Below are 17,339 nucleotides of genomic sequence, written 5' to 3'. Positions count from 1 at the left end.
TTGTAATTGGAATCTCATTCCTAGATCAGCCAACTCTTGGCTGATAAATTGGCAAAATTTGGAACTTCCCAACAATCTCTCATTGTTTGGGAAGGATACCCCCCTTTGTAATATGCTCTTTTGAGCTTTTGTCTTAATAAAAATCAGCATCATTTAAAAAAAAAAAAAAAACATAACTAAAACACCTTTAAACTGAAACTCTTCTGTGAGACCTCATTCTATGAGACTCCTGTAAAACTCCACCATATAAGTTCTGGCTATGTGAGACTTCTTACTGTGAGTCTTGTAAGAGCGTTCCATATCTTCTCTTCAACACTCCCCCTCAAATTGGGAGGTAATGACACTGATCCCAGCTTGAACCAAATAACATAGATGTAGTAATAAGCTCCTCCATCACGGTGTCCCGATACTGGGCACTGACTCTCAAAGGTAGGAATAGGTGATAAAATATTAGTTGAAACCAAATTCAAATAATTTCAAACAAATATAGTGATAATAATTTCTAAAGTGGGTAAAGTCTTTCATTCACAAGATGACAATAAAAGACCCACGGGTACCAATAAAAAGTCTCAATGGACTTAAAACACCCATATAAATAAAATGGACCAACCAAAGCATGCTTCAAAAGGGTTTGGCCAAAGGGGTAAGTGAGAGTAAAATAAAGGACGGTAGGAGTAAGTTTGCCAAATAACAATAACATGATAATTCATTTAAAAAAAAAGCAATAACATGATAATGGGAATCAAAGGAAGATAATGATGAGGCCACACTGTTCTTTATTCAAATCTTCATAAGGATAACCAATATTGACAATAGTTAGCAACCAAGGAGTCCTTCTTCCATAATGATGTCTCAGTCAAAGACACACAATAGCAACAGAGGATATGGGCCAATGCCCAAATAACACGTACTAAATAATGAAAGTCCTTAATAAGGACACATGAAATAATCTGGTGCAAGTCCATCTCTGAATAAGGAAGCTTTAATACTTCTGATATCAATATCTCCAAAAATATAGCTCAGAATGACAAACGGTTTCTTGATCAATAAACTAGCCTCAAATATCTTTAATTTTATATCAATTTTGACATAAAAATATTCGTTATTGAATCTTTTATGACCTCTTGATTCTGTATCAAGACCCTTGTTGACTCCAATGTGAATATCTCCTTAAATATAGATCAGATTGACATGAAAATTTCTCCTTTTGAAACTAGACTTCAATACCTTTCATCCATGTATAATATCTATTCATAAAATATACTTCTTTTTTAGAAAAATAATTTGATAGATATCGAAATCTATAATCTGGCCGAACTAAGTACTCTTTCTTCTTTGGCTAGCTACCATTGACTCTTCCAAGATCGATATCTCCATCTAGAAAACTTAGATTGAGAATTGCTTGAATAAGTAAGAAAATAGACTTACAAATATTTTTTTGGATATATAATTCTCCCTGTAAAATCTCGTTCTTGATGGCATAAGCTGGCTCGAAAGTTGAAGCCTTTTGTTGCTGCTTGAACCTCTCTTGCAATCTGACCTTTGCTACTTCAAATATTGATTTCTCTTTGTAGAAAACTCCGATTGCCAAAATTCATTTTTCTTTAGAAAGTAGATTGGAATATCTTTTCGCCAATATATAATATACAATAGGAAAAGCTCAGTGTAGAGGTGAAAACACAAAGTAAACAACGGGTATAGGGACTAAAAAGAGAGAAAAAAGATAAATACGAACCTAAACTGTTAGAGATAATAGATCAGAAAAAGATCACATTATCTCTGTGGGTTGACCGAGTCAACTCACAGAACTTGCTCTGATACTATGTTGAATTTATGGAAAAGAGAAAAACTTCATTTAATTTAATTTGAGTACATGAACCCTTGTTTATAATAGAGGTAAGTAGTAGAGCCCAATTACAATTAAACGATCCTTATCCCAATTATACCCAAACCCTAACGCTTAAAGATAAGGCCTAGCATAATTAAATAACTCAACATAAATTAAAGACTAACATAACTAAAACACCTTTAAATTGAGACTCTTATGTGAGACCTCGTTCTATGAGACTCCTGTAAAACTCCAGCATATAAGTTCTGGCTATGTGAGACTTCTTACTGTGAGAGTCCTGTAAGAGCCTTCCATATCTTCTCTTTAACAAAAACCATCAGGGCCCGGGGCCCTATCACTTTCCATGCCTAAGACGGTTCTCCAGCAGAAAAGGGGGATTCTAACGGAGAGGCAGCTGTTGGAGAGAGACAAGAGAAACTGATGTGTTGAACCTTTGGCCGATTTGGATACTCCTCCAAATATAAATTTGTGAAAAACTGAATCAACACATTAGTGATCGAGGTCCGACATGACGTTACCTCATTATTAATACATATGAGGTAATTCGGTTGGATCTCCTCTTTGCCGATGCGACATCTTGAAAAAATTTAGTATTAGCATCGCCTTCCTTCAGCCATTTAAATTTGACTCTTTGCTTCCATCGGATCTTCTCTTGATGCAGGATGATATTGAGATTAGTATTTAGAGAAACTCGGGAAGAGAATTCAGCAGGAGTTAAAGTACCTTTATTCCTCCACCAGGTCCAGGGTAGCGATCTGAGAAAGGAGAGAAGCTTTCTTGGCACCCAAAGAGGTACGATGACTTGTGGTCCATTCCTTTATTTTTCCTTTTATGAACCGCATCTTTAGATGGAAAGCCCGCTCCCTTCTTCCAAAGCTTGGATCTTCAGTCCCCCATCTATCAATAAGAGCTTCAAAAAATTTCTCAATCAACCATGAGTTTACGAAGCAGAAAGGCGAAGGTCCCCATTTTTCAAAAGAGGTGGTCAGCATGATAGGCCAATGATCAGACCGAGCACCCTTCTAGGGATGTTCCCAAAAGTTGTAGCCAATTTGGACAAACTAGAAAACGGTCTAATTTAGAGAGAATTGGTTGCTGCTGGCTGTTAGACCAGGTATAGTTCTTCCCGGAAAAAAAGATACCTCATCCAAATCACATCCGCCAATGAAGTCCGAAAAACCTCGCATTGAGGCAGATATGCAGGTTGCTGGTGGCTTCTTCTCATTGCAGTAGCGCATAGCATTAAAATCACTCGCAAATAGCCAGGGGTGTCTCCATGTCTGATTAAGCTCATTGAGCTCATCCTAGAAGAGGCTTCTCTCCCGATATCTAGTCGGGCCATAAAATCCACCCACACTCCATATTCTATCGGAGGAGTGATCCCGGAGCTGGATACCCAATGAGAAGCGACCTTGAGTAACATTAAGAGAATCAAAATTCGCTAAGTCCCAGGCGATAAAGATGTCTCCGGAGTGACCAATGGCGTTTACCGCCACCCATTTTATCTAAGGACATAACCATAGTTTTTCAAAAATAAAAAAAAATAAAAAAAAATAGGACACGACCAGAGTTCCTAAGCTATGACATTGGTCATCTCTTGACATTTCTTCTCTTGGAAAATCACTATAGAGGGCTTAAATTGAGAGAGGAAGCTAGATATCATGCCGTGTTTTCGTACAACTCCAATTCCTCTAACATTCCAAGATAACAAGATCATTTGTTACTTTGTTTCTGGACTTCTGACACAGTGCTGTCCCTAGGCAGTTGACCCCTATAGACAACTCCCATAAGGCGCGCCAAATTCATCATTTGTTGCCACATCTCATCATCATATCTATGGTGTTCAACTTGAAGTTCTTCCACTAGACGAGACGATCTTTCATTTGGGGGAGGGGAGGGTTGAGTACTGTTATATCTCTCAGGAGATCGAAGATTGCCCGAATTGGGTTCACCTTGTGGGATAGCATTTTCTTGGCACCGTCTTCTTCTTTGGTAAGTAGCTAGGACAGAGGGGGATGCTAGGTGTAGAGGAGGGGTGATTTTGGATGTGGATTCAGAATCGGGGTGATCGGGAGTTCCGGACTCCATGTGAGGGTGAGGAGGTGAGGTAGGAGGTGACGCCATTTTTTGTTCGCAGATGTGAAGAGTCTTGCTCAACAGGAGTATGTTTGAAGCCGGAATCATTGTGGGCATTTTCTGGTAGTTGGGTATGCCTTTCCCTGAAAGATACAAAACTTGAGGGGTAGAGGACTTCGTCAATAATATTATTGTTGTTTCCCTCAGTGTGTTTCTCAATGTGATGTGACCCATCAAGAGGGTTTGGATGGGTGAAAAGGACATTGTGGGTAATGGGCGGAGGGTTTGTGTCAGAAGGGTTCTCGGTATTCCCGGTGTTCAAGGTATCGAGCCACGAGAGCTGGCTATTGCTCTCTCAGGTGGGCTTCCTTTCGGCCTCGAGATGAAGCATGGTAGGGGGGTTTACCTGGAGATTAAGACTTTGTACGTCAAGCGACTTTTGGCTATTCATCATCTCGAAGCATTCAGTGCGCTGGCAGTTTGATTGTGCACCCCAAAACCTCAGGCCCTGTGCAAGGGTTTCTTGGGACGAGGGGGAAAAGATGGAGGTACAACTGTTTTTGAAAGGACTTTTCTAGAAAAGGGTTCAACAAGAGGTTTGTGACAAGTCTGGTGCTTTTTTGAAAATTTTAAAAAAAGGAGGACGTGGGGGATTTGCACATTTTCGGGATTCGGGAAAGCAGGTTGGGAAGGTGTTTCTGACAAGGGGCTGGATGAGAAACATAATTTTCCTGATGGTTGGAGGGTTGGATGGGAAATCTGACATGGAGCCAGCTTTTTCTTTTTGGAATACGGAATTTAAATTTGAAACTTCTGAGGGGATAGCCTCAGTAACCGGGACCACGACAAAGTTGCAGCACCTTGAAGAACCCGCAAGAAAATTCAAATTTGAATTAGAGTTCGAGTCAGAACTCGGTAGCGAGGTTGACTCACCTGAGCAAGAAGGATCTTGTTGAGTGGATTTGGTGTTGATTCGGTAGGGAGACATGGTCGTGAACTCCGGGAAGAAGCATCCCCTTCAAGGTCGGCGACACTCCGGCGAACTCAAGATATAGATTTCCCCGAAAGAAACCTCGATCCATACAAACTCTTCGCCGAAGATGATTTCCAGAAAAAGAGGATCGGTCCATTGCGAGTTTGGGGTGACGAAAGCCGTCACCATGTCCAGCTTGGTTCTCTCCGACGTGGTTTCCACCCATTGCATCGGATTTCCGAAGGAGCTGCATATTCGATTTAGCACCTCCCCCGACCAGAGCTAGATCGATAGGCCTCTGATCAAGGCCCATTGTCCGAGAGGGTGGCACAACGGGGTTTCCTCCCACTTCGACACAAACATCTCTTCTTCTTGTTCCCATTTTTTAGTTGCAAGGGCAGCATCAACCTCCTTCATCGATTTGAGAAAAAAACAGCCATTTCCGAGAGTCCAACCAGCTATTTTGGGCAAGTAATCGATTTGGATTGTATCACGGATCCACGGTGCGAGATTTACACTATTCCAAGTCAGATTTTTTCGCCACAATGAAAACTGAGTTCAGCACCTTCCTTCATGTTAATAAAATGTCGGAGGGTAATTGTATGGTAGGGTTCTGGGTAGTGGGATTTTCTCGGGGGGGTGGGGGGGGGGGGGGGGGGTACGTCATTTTTGCAGAGGACGAAATGGGTGGTCGGGGATTTTAGAGTTTTCTCTGGTGGTACCTCCGCATATTTTTCTCCGATGGTTAAAATAGCATCTCACAATGCTTTCCAACAAGGAGAGGATCCAAAAACCTCCGGGAGGTAAACGCGTGCCATGATGAGCATCCCTCTCCTCCGGATGATCTTAAGCTCCCTAATCCCCTTCTTTCGGAACACACACACACACAGAAATTTCCCCGACTCGTATCTCCCGGAGTCTCGGCACTCTCGCTGTTTCCCCTTCCTCAAAACATCGGGAGAAATCTGAAATCGCAGCCAATGAGATCGAGATAAAGGACTTTCTTCTCCTATTTCTTAGGGTTAAATGGATTACTTTTTGATTCGCCCTGGTTTCAGTTCCAACGTAATCTCCGAATCTCGGCAGACCCACAATGAGTCCCATACTTTTCATTTTTCCTTCCTTTCTGTATTTCATCCTTTTTTTTTTTTTTTTTTGAAAAGTTGCTGAAGTTTATTATGAGAGCTCAAACGAGCAGATTACACGAGGGGAAGCCTTCCCAAACAATGAGAGATTGTTGGGAGGTTCCGAATTTTGCCAATTTATCAGCCAAAGAATTGGTTGATCTAGGAACGAGGTTCCAATTACAATGAATGGATGACACAATGTTAGCAATACAATCAGTGATTGGCCAGTGACGCCAAGGAGGGGAGCTTTCTTTTGAACACCAGCTGATGACAGTTTTTGAGTAGCCTTCAATAATTAGCTTGCCATGGAGCCACTCTTTAAAGATTTGGAGGCCGAATAGAAGAGCACTCACTTCAGTAGTATTTGAATCAGCAATACCCACCGGCCCTGCATAGGATAGAATGGGGTCTCCACTACTATCTCTGAAAACACCACCAGTTCCAGCCGGCCCGAGACAGCCTAAAACACTGCCATTTAAATTGAGTTTGATGTAGTCGTAAGGGGGAGGACCCTAGGTGGCCATAATCGGATTCCTACAAGGGCCCGCCATGTGCGCGATCAAGCCCCAATTTTCTCGAAGGGAGACGCCCGATAGAGAAGCAAACGCCTTCCTGGAATGTAGCCTGCTCGAGATAAGGCCCACTACCTGAGAACCCATATTATCCGGGGTTCTAGCCTTGGAGTTGAATCTCCGTATTTCTTCCTCTTGCCATGCTCCAAAGCCCATCATCCCCCGTAGGAGGTGGGGGTTCCTCTGCAGACGAGGAATTCAGAGGAGCGACCCCAACCTCAAGCGCCGATGCTTGAAGACGAGAGGCTCCGGGTTCGCTCCTCCCGACGTCGTCACATTACGCTGAGCACTCTCCTTTAGCCTTTGCTTAAGACTTAGGAATGACAAAAAAGGAGAAATTTGCCTTCGACTTGGCTATTGTGTTACCTGGAACTACATATTCTATAATTATGTCTCTTTTCAAATGTCTTCTAATAAGATTCCTAGGATTGCATTGTCTGAAAATATGCTTTTACCACTTTCTCAAGAAGTTTCACACTATTTACTAGGCAATCATTTACTACCAGAAACAAATCTTGCGTGATAAACCTTTTTTCAGTGGATAATTCCTGATTTATTAATTTGAAATCCCAATGTTTGTTTAGTAGCTAAGATTTTACCACTTCCTATCCATGGCATAATTAATCAGTTGTGTGCTTGCTCTTTCTAAGAATCTCAAATATGAAAAACCTTGCAACTTAATTTTTCTTGGATACAAGTTCTGATTCGGATGAGAAAAGAATTCAAAAGTTTTGGAGGGATCATTCTTCGTGAGAATTGGGATCTTGTTGCAAAATTGTCCTTTCCCCCCCGCCCTCCGACTATGGAGACTTGGTCTCTTCGTCCGGCTGGATTTTTTAAACTAAACTTTGATGGAAGTGCGTTAGGTTGTCCAGGGTTAGCTGGATATGGGGGGGGGGTTATCCATGATGACCAAGGAAAATTGCTCCTCTCTTTTTGCGGGCCACTCGGCATATCAGACTCAATGACTGCCGAGTTATCTGGGTTGTTCAATGGCCTGAAGCTGTTTCATCAGGGAATGGAAGGACCTTTATTTGTCGAAGGCGATTCACAAGTTGTTATCAGTTGGTGTAAGAAGACATGCAAACCCCCATGGCGGCATTGGAATCTTTTTGATGATATATGTACTTTAATTTCCCAATTACAATGTAAGTGGAATTATATTCCTAGATCCGTAAATCACTTGGCGGATAGTCAGGCTAAAAAAGGTGTTTTTCTCCAACAACTTGTTGTGGAGGAAGGTCCTGTTTAGGGTTTAGTAAGCTTTGTATTATTCTGTCTCCGTAATATATTCACACTTTTTTAAAAAAAAAAAAGTTCTGCTTCAAATAAGTTTTCAGATGTAGGTATCATCTAGCTGAGATTTTTGGACCACTTCCTATCAATGGTGTTGATTTTCAGAACTTTATGAATTTAGCTTATGGAAAAAGGGAGAGAAACCCATTGGGAGAAAACTGAAGGAAGAAGGGTTATGGACTTGATTTTTTTAACCCTCCCCCTGAAGTTCTATTTTTAACCCTCCCCCTGAACTTAAGGTTAAGGGTTTAGGGTTTTAACCCTGGAACTTTAACTTAATTACATCAATGCCATCTCTATGAGATGACCCTTTATTTACCATCCTGCCATCATTATATGTGGGCCTATGGGCCTTCTCTTTGATCTGTGGGCCTTGAGCCCGTCTTCTATATCTCTTGGATGCATGGGTCTTCCTTGGTCTTATGGGCTTGGGCCCATCTTCTAATAGACTTGGATATGTGGTCTTCCTTGGTCGTGTGGGCCAAGGAAGAATCTCTAATACACTTGGATATGTGGTCCTTGGGCTTATCTTCCAACAAATAGCATAATTAATCAATTGTGTGATCAGTTGTGTGCTTGCTCTTTCTAAGAATCTCAAATATGAAAAATCTTGCAACTTAATTTTTCTTGGATACAAAGTTCTAATTCAAATAAGTTTTAAGATGTATGAATCATCTAGCTGAGATTTTTGGACCACTTCCTATCCATGGCATAATTAATCAGTTGTTTGATCAGTTTTGTGCTTGCTCTTTCTAAGAATCTCAAATATGAAAAACCTTGCAACTTAATTTTTCTTGGATACAAAGTTCTGCTTCAAATAAGTTTTCAGATGTATGTATTATCTAGGGTTTGCTTTCCTGCAGATTAGAACCGCTTGTCAGTGAAGAGTACATTAGCAAACGCCCAGTCATAATACCGTATCACAAAGGTGGGAAGAGATTGCATATTGGATTTCAGGTTAGTTGCATGTCTACTTGATTTTGTTGTTTAGATGTTATTATTATTGCTATTACCCTATTACTATTCTATTATGTTATTATTGCAATTATTGTCTGTTAGAAAGTAGTATGCGGGGTATTTTGGTCATTTTACATGGTCTGTATTTTCTAGTGTGGGTACTATCTTACTCAGTATGTTTAGATGTCTCTATGGTCCAATTTTCATGTATGTTAGAGGTATAGTTTGGGAGTTATAAGTAGTTAAGTGTATGAGGGGTATATCAGTCACCGTACCAAAATTTTCACTTAAAGGAGAGTAAAATGGATCTGGGGATCAATTTCTGATCCTCAACGAGAGTCCTTTCTGGCTTTCTATTCTAGCAACTCTCTATTTCTCTTTTCTTCGTTCTTTCTCCTGTCAATCTTCTATACTTTTATCTTTTCACATTGTATCAAAAGATCCTGGTTGTAAGTACGTGAAGCTTCTCTTATCCCCCCAGTAAACACAATGACTACTTAAAAAAGGGGATTTTGAGGCTTGACATTGGTCTCTACTATCTGTTGAGCAGTTTTATGTTTGATTAGAGCCCCAAGTGGGACTTTTGGCTTGGGATTGTCCCATCTACCTGGTGCACAGACCAGTTTTTGGGGCTGGTGTGTGCCTCATCCTCTAGTAGACTGATGTCGACCTATTCTGTGATTTTTTTTGGCAGTATAATATTGGGATTGCATGTTATCATGCATATGCTATGTTATTGGTGAGTGTATGTGGTATTGATCAGACCCTAATTTTGTGAATTGGGGCCCACATAGCCTATACAGGCATTTTGTCTTTGTGAAGCCTCTGGTTGGTTGAACACCAAATACCATGCAGGCATTTAAAGCCTCTGGTCTAGCTTTCAGGCTTGGGGTAAAGCTGAATTGTCTCTTCCGATAAAGCGATAAAGCTCAAACTCCTTAAAAAGAAATTCAAGGACTGGTCTCTTTGCTGGCTTCAGTCATTAGGTACCGAGAAAACCTCTCTCCTCACTCGTATTGCCGATTTGGACTCGTCAGAAGAGCAAAGGTGTCTAATCCAATCTGAATTCTCTACTCATCTTTCGCTCTAAAAAGAGCTACAAATTATTCTGAACCAAGAACGAGCAAAGAGCCTGCTTTAAATGGCTATCTGATGGAGATGTGTATACTAAATTTTTCCACTCCATCGCCTCGACGAGGAGGAGATCCAACCGAATCACCTCTTTATGCATTAATAATGAGGTAATGTCGGATAGGATCCCAATTACTAACGAGCTGCTCAAGTTTTTCACAGATCTATACACAGAAGACTGCCTTAATCGGCCCATAATCCAGCAGCTTCATTTGGCCGTCTACTCTGCACTGCTTCATCTCTTCTCGAAATCCCCTTCTCTCAGAAGGAAATCGAAAAAGCAGTTTTGGGTATGGCTTGCAATGTTGCCCCAGGTCCTGATGGATTTAATGGAGATTTCTATGGTCGAGCTTGGCCAACCATCAAGGAGGATATTTATTTAATGGTTGGTGGATTTTTTGAGAGGGGCATCTCCTTTTGGAGCATGGGTCCCTCTTTCATCTCTTTGGTTCCCAAGAAGAGAAATGTTGAGATCCCTAGTGACATTTGGCCAATCAGCCTCACTAATCGGCTCAAAATCCCTCTAGTAATCAACCATGGTTAGAGTGCATTCCTGAAAAGGCAGAAATATATTGGACTCCACTATTGCAGCTCATGAGCTTGTCGAGCATTTTACCCGCTCGAAGAAGTCGATATTCGCGTTGAAGTTAGACTTAGAAAAAACCTTCGACCAAGTAAACTGGACACTTTTGGATGATCTCATGGGCCGCATGGGTTTTGGAGATCGATGGAGGTACTAGATAAAGAGTTGTCTGTGCTCTGTATTGTACTCTCTCATCCTAAATGGAACAGCTTGTGGTTGCTTTAAAGGCTTGAGGGGGCTGAGACGGGGTGACCCTTTCTCCCCGCTCTTATTCAATTGGCAGAATTTCTTTTAGCTATGTTCTACTCAGCTAAAGAATGTGGGTGGCTAGCCCCAACCAGCATCTCTTCCAACCAGCATCTCTTCGGCTTTTGATATTCATATCCTCCAATATGCGGACGACACTTTGATATTCGGAGTCGGAACAATGGACAATATTAGAAGAATTAAGGCGGTTCTTGGGCTTTTTGAGTTATGCTCGGGACAAAAGGTAAACTGGGGGAAGACCAACTTGATTGGGTTCAATAATAACCCAAGCTCCCTCTCGGAAATGGCTGAGGTCCTCAGTTGCTTAGTTTCATCCACCCCTTGTTCTTACGTCAGCCTTCCCCTGTTCTCGTTGCGCATTCGCAAAGAACTCTGGACCCCTAGTAATTGAAAAGATTGAGATGTGCCTCGCCACCTAGAAGGGGCGTTTACTTAGCAAGGCAGGAAAGCTCACCCTTCTAAAATCAAGTGTTGTTGGCGTTCGAAATTATTATTTATCTTTTCTGCCTTGCCTGCCTCTGTTTGCCGATAGTTGGATAAGATGAAGAAGCGTTTTCTATGGAGAAGAATCAGTTCAGATTTCAAGTATCATTTGGTCATTCTCAAGAATATTAAGCAGCAACTCAAAAAATTTCGAAATGAGCCTCTGCGCGCCCGAGTGCAAGTGCGAACCCAAACTCTCATGACCCTTCACCGGTCACTATCCCCACGGTCGGCGACCGGAACCCACGACGCCGGACTTCCGGCAAGGCCACAGTCACCTTCTCTGACACCAATCGATGGCATGACGGGGTCTTGCTGAGCAGACACGGAAGAACTACAACCTCCTGTCTCGGATGAAATCACTCCAAATGCTCGGATTTCTCAGAGCTTCCCTCCGACGAGACGCCTGAACCTCTGACAGAATGTTTCGACGCCAACTAGAAGACGATCTCCTGATGAAAGAGGAGAAATCATCCTTTCCATTTCAGCTATGGAAAGAACAAAGTTATAGTGGAGAAAGTTGCCCGGAGCTCTGGCCAGGTGATTCGCATCTCCTCTGCTGTTGGATCAAAGATGTCCTTCATCTGCGTTCTAGTGGAAGCCATCTCAAGCTTTGTTCTTCAATTCCAAAGAGTCACAAACGAAGCCAATCAAACTCGTGAACTTTGGACACAAGATTCAATTTTCTTCTCGATGATGAGCTCCTACCGAGGAAGAAGAGTCAACAGTGCTCGCCAGAATATATATTCTCGAGGCTACTAACTCAGGATTCGGCTGGTAGGAGTTTGTAGAAGCCCTCCAGAGCTTCTCTCCGGCGCCGACTCCGGTAGGGGGAGCACCCAGCTCTAGAGACGCCATTCGAGCCTCCCCCCCTTTTTTTCGAGCCCAACTAGAGCCCACCCCTCCTACCAATCAACCCCCCATTTCAACCCTGCATAAACCCCGCATAACCTTTTTTCAGGCCACCATGTCCCATCACACCTTCACCCAAAAACTTCTAAAACCATCCAAATCCCTCCCAACTTACTCCACGAAGGGTGACAATCCTTGACCCGCTCTATCCTAGTCCGCACACCCCTCGGTATTGTCAAATCCAACATCCTTCAATGGCTGGCCGAAGAGCTTCACCTCCCCTATACACCCAGAATTTCCTACCTCAGCCCCCAATTCAGGCTTGTCCATTTTGGAACCCAGCAAGAGTCTTCTGTGGCCCTTGCTCTCACACCCCACTTCCCCTTGGGCATCACTGGGTTATCAGAATGGCTCCCCTCGACTCCTTCTAGTCAATTCGGGCAATGGCTACAGTCACCGGCCTCCCTACGAAATTATAGCACAAACAGGTTTTCACGAGCATGATCTCAGAGTTTTTTTTTTTGATAAAAAGGTGCATATATTAAAAACAGAGAAAAGAATACAAACCTAATGTCGGAGGCATGATTCCACAACAAAGTGTTGGAGAGAAATGCCCACCTTAGCTTGAAAATCTGCCCAGTGATTACAGATCGTGGAATGTGACTCCACGTACAATTTAAAGGAGAAAACAAATTACATGTCTTTGAATATATCCCAGTGACGCCATGGGGGATGCCCGTGGTTTGCACACTAGTTGATGACCACTTTAGAATCGCCTTCAATACAAAGGGGACCAGAGAGGTTGCTAGAGAAGATTTGGAATCCGTGTAGGAGGGCCGAGAGCTTTGCTGTAGTAGAGTATGAGATACTAAGGGGGCCAACATAGGAGAAGAGGAGATCACCCTTTTCATCATGGATGACTCCACTGAACCCGGGGAAGCCAAGAGCACTTCCATCAAAATTGAGTTTCAAGAACCCGGGCGGAGGAGGGGCCCAAATTGCCATAGTAGGATGGCGAGGGGGTAGAGATAGGCCAGCAATAGATTTCCAGTTACTTCTGAAGTTTGATCCACCAAGGTTGCTGAATTCTTTTTTATTTAATAGCCATACTGAAACTTGGTTAGAGATTTTCTCAGTCATAGCTTCAACAGAGGAGGTTTTGAGATTGAATTTTCTCTTATTTTGCTCTTTCCATAGTGCCCAGATAATATGACCCACACAACAAGATATTAGCATTTTACCTAGCTTTGGGAGATTTGAGTTAATGAGTAATAGGATGGTGTCGGTTAGGTTCCCGGATGCACAGTATTGGAGACCAATTTTGTTTAGAAGGGTTGACCAGACTAGGTGGGTGAATTGGCAAGAAAGAAGAATATGGGTTGCCATTTCTGGGGTATTACTATAGAAAGGGCAGAGAGGGTCTATGATAGGGGTGCCCCTACGGCTTAAGGAATCAGAGGTAAGGATTTTGTTCCTACAAGTAGACCATATGAAGAATTTGGTACGTGGGGGGTGCAAGGAGGTCCCAAACATAGGCAACAGGGTGCTTTGGGAGATTTGAGGATGAGTGGTTTAGGAATTTGTAGGTGGAGGATGTGGAGAAGGTACCTTTTGGACAGGGAGTCCAGATTAGAGTGTTACTTGATGTGCTCGACTGTTTGATTGGGAGGAGATGAAGGAGTTCGAATGCACGGAGAGCTTCTGGGTTAGCGAGATGTCTTCTGAGATTTAAGTTCCAATCCCCATTTTCTGACTAGATGTCAGAAATGAGAGCCTACGAGTTACATGCGAGGCCAGATATTTTTGGAAAGCTAATGCTAAGTGGAGACTGGCCAATCCACTAGTCATTCCAAAACTTGGTTGATCCTCCATTTCCAATATAACATTTTGCAGCGACCTTTAAATTGGGAAGGAGCCGTACGATTTTTCTCCAGACTGGTGAGAGAGAAGAGAATTTCCCTCCTTCTGTCCACCATCTAGATTGAATATTTGTTTTTTCTGCAACAAAGGCTCTCCAAATCAAATTCGGTTGCATATTAAATTTCCATATCCACTTAAGGAGAAGAACATAGTTAGTGTCGTTGATGCTCTGAATTCCCAATCCACCCAACATTTTTGGTTTGCACACTTCCTCCCATTTGATTGATGATATTTTCTTTCTCCATTCGGGCCACCCCAAAGGAAGTGCCTTTTTAGAGTATCAATTCTATTTCGATAGATGCAGGGTAGTGAAACATAGACAAAAAAATAGGTGGGAATTCCCTGCAGACATGATTTGATTAGAACTAACTTGCCTGCTTTAGATAAAAATCTTCCCCGCCAGGTGGCGAGACGCCCTTCTAGACGCTCAATGACAGGGTGCTAGGAAGCTTTAGAGGGGAGACGGGGAGTCAAAGGCAGTCCCAGATAGGATCCAATAGAAGATTCTATGTTGCAGTCAAGATAGTTTGCCATGGAGCTGAGTAATCCAGGTTCAATGTTGTAACCGGAAATAGAGTATTTCTCCAAGCTAAGTTTTTGCCCTGAAGAGATTTTGAATAAGCTCAAAAGGGCGCTCAAATTATGAATTTGGGAGAGGGAGCCATCACAGAAGAGAATAGTATCATCCGCATATTGGAGGAGGCTAATATCTAGGGCAGGGTCAGAAGAAATAGGATTAAGCCATCCTGACATTTTTGCTAGACGGACCATGGAGGCTAATTGTTCTCCAATGAGAGTGAATAGAAAGGGGGAAAGAGGGTCCCCCTGCCTAATTCTCCTGGAAGCCTTAAAATAACCACAGGGTTTGCCATTTACTAGAACAAAATAGGATACATTAGAGATACAACTTCTCATCCAGAATCTCCATCGAGTGGAGAAACTCATCTTATCAAGGAAGTGGTCGACTAGCTTCCAATTGACTCTGTCAAAGGCTTTTTCAAAATCAATCTTAATAACAACTCTTGGTTTATTGGATTTTTTGAAGGAGTGGAGGATTTCATGGGCGGCCATTGACGAATCCAGGTTGTTCCTACCAGCAATAAAGCCACTCTGGCAGGCACTGATGATTTTTGGGAGGACAGACTTGAATCGTTTGGCTAAGAGGCGGGCAAGGATTTTGTAGGAGCTTGTCGTGAGGCTTATGGGCCTATAATCTTTGGTTAAGACAGAGGTAGATTTTTTGGGGATAAGGGCAATGAAGGAGGCTCCAATGGATTTATATGTGATACCAACTTGATGAAAGTTGTTTACAAAATTGTGCACCATCTCTGATCACGTCCCAAGATTGTTGGTAGAAATCACCATTGTAGCCATCCGGGCCAGGGGCCCTATCTCTAGGCATTTCAAGAATTGCTGCCTTAATTTCTTCATGGGAGAAAGGTCTTTCCAAATGCATAGCCTCAGAAGCAGAGATCTTACGAAAATCAATCTGGTCTAGGATAGGCCAGTTGAAATTTTCTTTTGAATACAGACATGAAAAAAACTTGACTAACTCGTTAGCAATAGAGACACTATCCGTACATTCCTCACCATTGATTAGAAGAGAGGATATATGGTTATTTCTCTTTCGACCAAAGGCAATAGCATGAAATTTTTTTGTGTTTCCATCCCCTTCAGATAGCCAGCGGAATCTGGCCCGTTGTTTCCAGTGAGTGGTTTCACTTGTAAGGATTTTAGAGAGATCATAATTCTGGCTGTTTCTGTCGGCGATTTCAGCAGGGGAGAGAGGCCTTTGCTCTTCCAGGAGATCTAGCTCAAAGAGTCTAAGATGGATGGAGGTTTTTTTTGATATAGCAGTAGCTTTAAGATCACAAGCCCAGGTTTTGATGACTGATTTGAGAGCTCTAAGTTTAATGTGGAGCGCCCACCCAGGATTTGAGTGATGGGGAAGATTTTCGCACCATTTCTGCAAGGAAGGGCGAAAAGACTTCTCCAAGAGCCAAGAATTTTCGAAGCGGAATGGGGGAGAACCCCATTTGGAGGGTGTGTATTTAGGAGGATAGGCCAGTGGTCAGATCCTATTTTATTGAGGACCTGGCCTGCAGTATGGGGGAAGAGGAGCAACCAGTCATTATTAACCAAAAAACGGTCTAATTTGGAGAGGATAGGGGGAGTTTGACCATTAGTCTAAGTATATTTCTTTCCAGCCAGGGGGATTCAATAAGCTCTAAACAGCTGATCAAGTCCGAGAAAGCTCCCTTGGTGGATGTGATTCTTTTAGACGGGGGGCTTTTATCGGAGCAATGGAGGGTAACATTGAAATCTCCAGCCAATAGCCAAGGAACGTTCCATTGTTGGACTTTCATTTCGTCCCAGAAGATAGAGCGGTCAGCATTGCCTGAAGGTCCATATATGCCCGCAAGGGCCCATACAGAACCTCAGGATCTGTCGCGGAAGCGAATGCATAAAGAAAATCTACCAATATCCGCGGATATGGCCTCAACCGAATTCGGGTTCCAAATGATAAGGGTTCCACCAGAATGCCCAATCGCATCAATCATCGCCCATTCAGGATCCGAGTTAAACCACAGACTACATGCTACAGAGATATCAAAATGTTGCAGCTTTGTTTTTGTGAGTATCACTATATCGGGTTTACATTCAGAAAGTACTGCTTTGATAGAGTCTCAGTTAGAGGGCGAGTTGATTCCTCGAACATTCCAGGAGAAGACGATCATGGCCAAGAAATTCTGCGAATATCCTCATTTGAATAACAAAAGAGGCCATTGTAATATTGGGAGAAGTCCCAACACAGCTCCATCATCTTCTCGAGCCGATGTGCCATAATCCATTTTTGCATATTTTCACATCATTCTTTTTGAGTGAGATGGGGGTAGTCTTTGAGGTATTCTGATCATGGGGGGGATGGGGTAGAGGCCAGGTCCTGACTTGGGTTAATGGGTTCTGGAACGGGGTCCTGGTTTTTGTTGCAGAATTTTTTCCGGGAGTAAGTTTTGGTAATAGTTGAGGGTGGTTTCCTCAGTTTGGCCTTGCGTCGGGAGTATGTGATGGGGAAGGGGTTGATGGTGTTTTCTGTGGGTTTTCCAGAGTTGGGATCCATTGAAGCCAAAGGAGAGGACCGTGGAGGAAGGATTGAGGTCAGGTGGAGATGAATTAATCCGGGGGGGGGGGGGGGGGGGTGGTGTGGAGGCATCATTTGTTTGGGAGGAGCTGAGCGGCCAGAGGGGATTTG

General features: G+C 42.8%; 1 protein-coding gene across 1 annotated transcript in view; it reads left to right on the top strand.

The window, feature by feature from the left end:
* The window catches only part of LOC137945446 (phospholipase SGR2), a 73,817-nt gene that overhangs the window by 31,551 nt on the left and 24,927 nt on the right, over positions 1-17,339 (top strand). Inside the window, exon 16 of the mRNA XM_068791340.1 lies at positions 8,757-8,850. Coding sequence (XP_068647441.1) covers positions 8,757-8,850 — 94 coding nt within the window. The remainder of the gene's footprint in view (positions 1-8,756; positions 8,851-17,339) is intronic.

The sequence above is a fragment of the Aristolochia californica genome, unplaced genomic scaffold (assembly GCF_029961685.1).
Source record: "Aristolochia californica isolate CCGP_79_NKW_82.1479 unplaced genomic scaffold, dmAriCali1.0.hap1 SCAF_12, whole genome shotgun sequence".
In the NCBI taxonomy this organism is placed as follows: Eukaryota; Viridiplantae; Streptophyta; class Magnoliopsida; order Piperales; family Aristolochiaceae; genus Aristolochia; species Aristolochia californica.
This window is presented reverse-complemented; position numbering and strand designations above follow the sequence as displayed.